At 59.6% G+C, this 7786-nt stretch overlaps 1 protein-coding gene across 1 annotated transcript; it reads left to right on the forward strand.

The window, feature by feature from the left end:
* On the forward strand, positions 1-7049 carry DOK2 (docking protein 2). Its single transcript, XM_054517525.1, has 5 exons — positions 1-470; positions 3173-3454; positions 4279-4369; positions 4826-5007; positions 6111-7049. Exons 1-5 carry the CDS (start codon positions 408-410, stop codon positions 6927-6929), a joined length of 1437 nt encoding a protein of 478 aa, XP_054373500.1. The 5' UTR covers positions 1-407; the 3' UTR covers positions 6930-7049.
* Positions 7050-7786: the final 737 nt, after the last annotated feature.

Here is a 7786-nt window from a genome sequence, read left to right on the forward strand (position 1 = left end):
AGGACCCCCAGGACCCCTGGGACACTGAGGACACTCGGGAACACTTGGGACACTCCAGGCACTCTGGACATTCTGGATAAACCAGACACTCGGGGACACTTGTGACCCCTGGGACGCTGCGGGCACTGTGGGCACTGCAGATACTTGAGACAGGCCGGACACTGCGGACACTCGGGACACGCTGGACACTTGGGGACACTTGGGACACTTGGGACACTCCAGACACTTCGGGACCCTCAGCACACTCTGGACATTCCAGATACTCAGGGACACCCAGGACACATTGGACATTTGAGGACACTCAGGACACTTGGAACACGCCGGACACTTGAGGACAGGCTGGACACTCGGGACACTCAGGGACACTCAGGGACACTCGGGACAGGCCGGACACACGGACACTGGCCATGGAGGAGGCGGTGGTGAAGCAGGGCTGGCTGTACCTGCAGCTGCAGCAAACCTTCGGCAAGGTCAGCGGGGTCGGGGGCCTGGAGGCGGGGATCCCATGGGAATGGGGTGAATCCTACAGGAATGGAGTGAATCCCCTGGGAATGGGGTGAATCCTACAGGAATGGGGTGAATCCCCTGGGAATGGGGTGAATCCTACAGGAATGGAGTGAATCCCCTGGGAATGGGGTGAATCCTACAGGAATGGAGTGAATCCCCTGGGAATGGGGTGAATCCCCTGGGAATGGGGTGAATCCCCTGGGAATGGGGTGAATCCCATGGGAGTGGGGTGAATCCTGTGGTAATCAGGTGAATCCCACAGCAATGGGGTGAATCCCGTAGGAGTGGGGTGAATCCTGTGGGAATCAGTGAATCCCACAGCAATGGGGTGAATCCCGTAGGAGTGGGGTGAATCCTGTGGGAATCAGTGAATCCCACAGCAATGGGGTGAATCCCCTGGGAATGGGGTGACCCCACCTGTTGATGCTCAGCTGTCCCTCAGCCACCATGAGGGGACAGGAGCTGCTGGGGACACTTTGTGTAGACCCCCTAAAAGAGGCTCTGCAGAGCTAAGGGGTGACAGATGTGACCACCAAAGCCTCATTTAGGGACAGTGACGGCTGCAGGCCCCAAAACCTCATTTAGGGACAGTGACGGCTGCAGGCCCCAAAACCTCATTTAGGGACAGTGATGGCTGCAGGCCCCAAAGCTGCATTTGGGTACAGTGACGGCTGCAGGTCCCAAAGCCGGGTTTGGGGACAGTGACAGTTGCAGGCCCCAAAACTGCGTTTGAGGACAGTTCCAGTGGGGAGGTGATGGCTGCAGGCCCCAAAGCCACATTTGGGGACAGTGACGGCTGCAGGCCCCAAAGCCGGGTTTGGGGACAATGACAGCTGCAGGCCCCAAAACCTCATTTAGGGACAGTGACGGGTGCAGGCCCCAAAGCTGCATTTGGGGACAGTGACGGCTGCAGGCCCCAAAACCTCATTTAGGGACAGTGACAGCTGCAGGCCCCAAAGCTGCATTTGGGGACAGTGACAGTTGCAGGCCCCAAAGCCGGGTTTGGGGACAGTGACAGTTGCAGGCCCCAAAGCTGCATTTGGGGACAGTGGGGAGGTGATGGCTGCAGGCCCCAAAGCCGCGCGGCTTCCGCTGCCGATAAAGGCTGGGGTTGGGCAATGGCTGCGAGGGGGAAGGAGCTGAGGAAGGAGCTGAGGGAAGGAGCTGAGGGGCCTCTCCTGCCCCTCTCCCTTCTCTCTCTCCCCACAGAGCCCAATCCCAGGGGATTCACCCGACAGGAAGGGTGGGGATCCCCAAACCCCATCCCAGGAAAAGGGAGCTGTGGGACCCAGAGCTGCCGGGGAGGTTTTGGGGCTGCTTCCCCTGCCCCCACTTCCCCTCTGCCCTGGGGCCACCCGCGCTCCCTGAGCCCGGAACTGCTGCTGCTGCTTTTGGGGCAGGGCCTGAGAGATGAAAATTTGGGTTTTTTTAGGGAAAATGGGAGGAAAAAGGAGCTGGAAGTTGTTCAAGGCTTGTGGGGTGGGTGAGACTGGGGTGCTAGAAAGGCTTTGCTGAGTGTCAAGGATTTATCCAGGGATTTAAATCCCAATTTATGTCACCCCCATCTTCAGTCAGACCCTGCAGGGTTTTGCACCCTTGTCCTGCCTTAGGTGATGCTAAGCATGGTCCCAAGGAGATAAAAACTCCTGGGAAGGTAAAACCTTTCTGGAAAGGTAAAACCCTTCTGGAAAGGTAAGAATTCCTGGGGAGGTAAAAATTACTGGAAAAGTAAAAATCCTGGGAAGGTAAAAACTCCTGAAAAGGTAAAAACTCCTGGGAAAGTAAAAACCTCTGGAAAAGTGAAAATTCCTGGGAAGGTAAAAGTTCTTGGAAAGGTGAAAACTCCCAGGAAGGTAAAAAACCCTGGAAAAGTAAAACCCTTCAGGAAAGGTAAAAACTCCTGGAAAGATAAAATATCTTGGAAGGATAAAACTCTTGTGAAGGTAAAAATTCCTAGAGAGGTAAAAACCCCTGGGAAAGTAAAAAATTCCTGGAGAGGTAAAAAATCCTGGAAAGGCAAAACCTCCTGGAGTGGTGAAAATGCTGGGAAAAGTAAAAACTTTGGGGAAAGTAAAAACCCCAGGGAAGGTCGAACCCCATGGAAGCTAGAACCCCATGGAAGGTCAAACCCTTTTGGGAAGGTAAAAACCCCATGGAAAGTAGAACCCCATGGAAGGTTAAACCCTCTGGGGAAGGTAAAAACCTCTGGGAAGGTTGAACCCTTTTGGGAAAGTAAATACCCCAGGGAGGGTTGCACCCTTTTGAGAAGGTAGAACCCCATGGAAGGTCGAACCCCAGGGAAGGTCAAACACTTTTGGAAAGGTAGAACCCCATGGGAGGCAGAAACCTTTTGGGAAGGTAAAAACCCCATGGAATGTAGAACCCCAGCGAAAGTCCAGCCCTTTTGGGAAGGCAGAACCCCATGGGAGGTAGAACCTCATGGAAGGTCAAACCCCAGGGAAGGTCGAACCCTTTTGGGAAGGTAGAACCCCATGGAAGGTAGAACCCCATGGAAGGTAGAACCCCATGGGAGGTAGAACCCCAGGGAAGGTCGAACCCTTTTGGGAAGGTAGAACCCCAGAAAAGGTAGAACCCCATGGCAGGTAGAACCCCATGGAAGGCAGAACCCTTTGGGAAGGCAGACACCCCGGCTGTCCCCCAGCAGAAGTGGAAGAAGTTCTGGGCCGTGCTGTACCGGGAGAGCTCGCGCTCCACGGCGCGCCTGGAGCTGCAGGAGGGCCCCGAGCGGCCGCGCAGGGCGGAGGGCGGCCGGCGCCTGGTCCGGCTCAGCGACTGCGTGCACGTGGCCGAGGCGGGCGGCGACGCCTCCTGCCCCAAGGACACCGTCCCCTTCCTGCTGGAGACCACGGAGCGCCGGTTCCTGCTGGCTGCCGACGGCGCCGAGGCGGCCGAATGGATCCAGCGGCTCTGCGAGCTGGCGTTCCCGGTACGTGTCTGAGAGCGGCTGGGGAACGGGGGATCCACCGGGGTGGGTGGGATCCGCTGGGGTGGGTGGGTTCCACTGAGTTTGGAGGGATACACTGGGGTGGGTGGGATCTGCTGGGGTGGAAGGGATCCGCTGGGATGGGTGGGATACGCTGGGATGGGTGGGATCTGCCAGGGTGGAGGGGATCCACCGGGATGGATGGGATCTGATAGAATGGATGGGATCCGCCAGGGTGGAGGGGATCCACTGGGATGGATGGGATCCATGCGGGTAGGTGGGATCCACCAGGGTGGGTGGAATCTGCCACTATGGGTGGGATCCACCAGGGTGGCTGGGATGCACCAGGGTGGGTGGGATCTGCTGGGATGGAAGGGATGCACCAGGATGGATGGGATCCACCAGGATGGATGGGATCCACTGGGGTGGATGGGATCCGCTGGGATGGGTGGGATGCACTGGGATGGATGGGATCCACTGGGATGGATGGGATCTGATAGAATGGATAGGATCCACCAGGGTGGGTGGGATCTGCCAGGATGGCTAGGATCCACCAGGATGGAGGGGATCCACTGGGATGGATGGGATCTGCCATCATGGATGGGATGCAGAGGGATGGATGGGATGCACAGGGATGGATGGGATCCACTGGGTTGGATGGGATCCACTGGATTGGATGGGATGCACAGGGATGGATGGGATGCACAGGGATGGATGGGATCCACTGGGTTGGATGGGATGCACAGGGATGGATGGGATGCACAGGGATGGATGGGATGCACAGGGATGGATGGGATCCCTCACCTGCCGCTCTTGCCCCGGGGCAGAGGAGCCGTGAGGAGCCGGGAGCAACCAAGGAGAGCACGGAGGGCGAATTCTCCATGGAGGAAAATTCCCTGTACAGCTCGCGGGGCAAAGGTGGGAGCGGGGCTGGGGCTGTGTGGGGTGGGGTGGGGAAATCTCCTCCCCCAAAAGCCTCTTCCTGTTTGTGGGGCCGGCTGGGCTGTGCTATCAGCAGTGGTCAGCCTGGCCAGCCCTTATCAGCCGGACACTGCTGGCCTGGCTGGAGGGGTCATCCACGGCCCTTCTGCAGGGTGGGACATGTGTCCAGTGTCCACCCTGGCCATCCCAGCTGGCCTGGACCCGTCTGTCCATGTTTGGGGGTCACTCACAGCCCCTCTCTGGGGTGGGACACATGTCCAGTGTCCACCCTGTCCATCCCCAGCTGGCCTGGACCTATCTGTCCCAGTTTGGGGGTCACTCTGCTGGGTGGGACACGTGTCCAGCACCAGCTGTGTCCGGGGCTCTGGCCTGGGGGTCACTCCAGCCCCTCTGTGGTGTGGGACCCGTGTCCAACGCCGTGTCCATCCCCAGCCGGCCTGGAGCAGGCGTTTGAGGTGACAGTGAGGGTGACGCCATCATCGCAGCGCTGCCGGCTCCGGGGCCGCTGCATCCTGCGGGCGGGCGAGGAGGCGCTGGAGCTGTGGCACCCTCAGAGCCAGGAGCTGCTCTCCAGCTGGCCCTACCGCTTCCTGCGCCGCTTCGGCCGCGACAAGGTCAGTGTGTGGCACCAGGGCTGGGCTGGGCATGGCCTGGGCACTGTGGGGACTGACCCTGCCTGTTTTGTGGAGATAATCTACTGGGATAAGTCCCAATATTACCGGGTGGAACGTGCCTGGGCTCGTCTGACCCTTGCTGCTTGACCAAGGGCGGCAGCTGTGGTGGTTTCACCTCAGAGACACCTTTGGCTGGCACTTGGGACAAGTCCAGGCAAGCAGGAGCTCAGGTTTACCTCTGGTGGAAAGGCTTTAGGAGAAGTGAAGGAAAAGGAGATGGGTCCTGCTGGAGGGTTTTGATCCAGAGCTTTATTCCTGGAACACAGAGCCCTGAATGCAGCAACAGCTCCAACAGAACAGTTGAACCCCGTGGTTGCTGTGTCTTTTAAGCCCGGGGAGAGGGGGAGGGAAGGGGTAGGGGTCTCACCAACCAGGTGGGAGGGGAGGACTCTCAGGGGACAAATGCCACCTGGATGCCCAATGTCCCCCAGGGCTGAGAGGCATCTTTTGAACTGTGCCAATCACACGATGCCCTTGCTGGCACACCGAGAGTGACGGACAGCGCTCAGCAGGAGGCAAGGGGAGGGGAAGGGAGAGGGTATTGGCACACCTGGGAAAAGAACTGGGAGAGCTGAACCAGGCTATTACATCCCACTGCAACAATAATCAAAACTCCACCACTTTGTGACAGTTGTAAAGCCAGTATGTTTATTGTGGGAAGCGTTCCCCTAAAATGACATGCGTGCCTCTGGGAACTTCAGGTCCCTTTTTATCCCCCTCTCAAATACATATGCACACAATGTCACAATAGGTTCATACATATTCATTTTTACGAATTTCGTGCTAGTTCTTCTTTATCAGAAAGAATTCCTAGGTCAGGTTGACTTGCTCTCACAGCAGTCTCTGTCTCTCTTTATCACTTTTTGTCTCCTCCCCCTTATCTCTGCCCTTCCCTGAAGCAGTTTCTCTAAGCCTAGGTTCTGCAGTCAGGCTAAATAGCCATGTTTTCCAACCACAGACTCAACTCAAAGATGTACATTTCACCTAAACCAAAATGGATTTCTACCCTGGGAAATTTCCACTTTGCCTCATGCCCTCCACAGGTCACCTTCTCCTTCGAGGCCGGCCGGCGCTGCGCGTCCGGAGAGGGCAACTTCGAGTTCGACACCAGGCAGGGCAACGAGATCTTCCAGGCCATCGAGGCGGCCATCGAGGTCCAGAAGGGCCGGGGGGGTCCCGTGGATGAAGCCCCGCGGCTGCTGGACCACGCCAGGACGCCCAGCTGGGCACAGGGCCACGAGGAGCCCAAGTGTCCCCCCGGGGAGGCCAAGGTGCCCAAAGGGGAGGGGAAAGGGGCCAAGGGCAGGTTGGTGGTGCCCCCCGGGGCTGGGGAGGGCTCGGGGCCGTCGCAGCCGTCGCGGGGTGGGGATTGTCCCTACGCGGAGCCGCACGATTCGCTGCGCCCGCCCGACAAGGGCCGGCGGCCGGACGGGGCCAGGGTGGAGTCCGAGTACGCCGTCCCCTTCGACACCATGGCCAAGGCCTTCCTGGCGCGCCAGTTCGGCGGCCTGGGCTGTGCCCAGGAGGGGCTCCCCGAGCCCCCCAGCGTCCCCAGGGATGCAGGGGGGGGTCAGCAGCCCCCCGGCCGCCCCACGGCCCCCAAACCCGAGCACATCTATGACGAGCCCGAGGGGCTCTCGGGGCTCTCGCTGTACGACGAGCCCGAGGAGGTGAAGGGGGAGGCCTGGAGGCTGCAGGCGGCCCCCGAGGAGCCCCCCGGGCTCGGCTGTCCCTACAACGCCCAGCGCGACGACTACGCCGTCCCCAAGAGGCCCTTCCTGCTGCAGGGCAAGGAGTGGCTCGGGGACAGTGACTATGACAACGTGGCCCTCAGGGTGGCCAAGAAGAGGAACCTGCAGTGAGCGGCGGTGGGGGAGAGGAGGAGGGGACGCCCCAAATCCCCCAGCCGGACTTTACCCCACCCCTGGCAGAGCTGAGACCCCCCCAGCTTAGAGCACCCCGGGCTGGGGAGGGGGCACAGCCTGGGCTGACAGGGGACACCCGGGAGGTGCCAGGGGACACCAGGGGGGTGGCAGGGGACAGCCAGGGGTGGCAGGGGACACCTGGAAGCGCCGGCTGTGCCCACTGGAGGGCAGTGCGAGCCCACCGGAGCAGCGGTGCTCGGGCAGCCGGAGCCCCGCGGCCCCGCGGCCGCAGCTCCAGGCCCCACTCATCCCCCCGGGATGCACTTCCAGGGGCGGCTGGAGCGGGAATGGCCTGGGGTGCTCAGCTGGGTGCACTTCCCCAAGGATGGACATCCCAGACCTTCCAGGGATGGACATCCCAAATCTCCAGGATGGACATCCCAAACCTTCCAGGGATGGACATTCCGAAACCCCCAGGGGTGGATATCCCAAATCCCTCAGGATGGACATCCCGAATCCTACAGGGATGGGCATCCCGAGTCCCCTGAGATGGACATTCCAAATCTCCAGGGATGGACATCCCGAATCCCCCAGGCATGCAGATCCCACCCCATGGGATGGGCAGTGCTCATTCCCAGGGATGCAGATCCCACTCCTGAGCCCTCCCGTGCCCCCACACAGCTCCCAGTGCTCCCAGTATGTTCCAGTGCCATGGCAGCGCCGGGTCCTTCCCCTCCCAGAGGTTCCTCTCCCCCTTGCTCAGCAAACCCACAAATTCCATCTGTTTCAGCCTCACTTTTGGTTGTAATTCTCTTTATTAACGCCATTTCCAGCCCCTCTGAATTCCAGATGGA

Source organism: Molothrus ater, chromosome 28 (genome assembly GCF_012460135.2).
Source record: "Molothrus ater isolate BHLD 08-10-18 breed brown headed cowbird chromosome 28, BPBGC_Mater_1.1, whole genome shotgun sequence".
NCBI classification, from domain to species: Eukaryota; Metazoa; Chordata; class Aves; order Passeriformes; family Icteridae; genus Molothrus; species Molothrus ater.

What these genes read in the sequence shown, in the direction of transcription:
- DOK2 (XM_054517525.1), top strand. Translation starts at nt 408, where the DNA reads ATGGAGGAGGCGGTGGTGAAGCAGGGCTGGCTGTACCTGCAGCTGCAG. An exon ending in TCTGCGAGCTGGCGTTCCCG is followed by an intron (nt 3,455 to 4,278) that starts GTACGTGTCTGA and finishes GCCCCGGGGCAG; the next exon opens with AGGAGCCGTGAGGAGCCGGG. An exon ending in GTACAGCTCGCGGGGCAAAG is followed by an intron (nt 4,370 to 4,825) that starts GTGGGAGCGGGG and finishes GTCCATCCCCAG; the next exon opens with CCGGCCTGGAGCAGGCGTTT.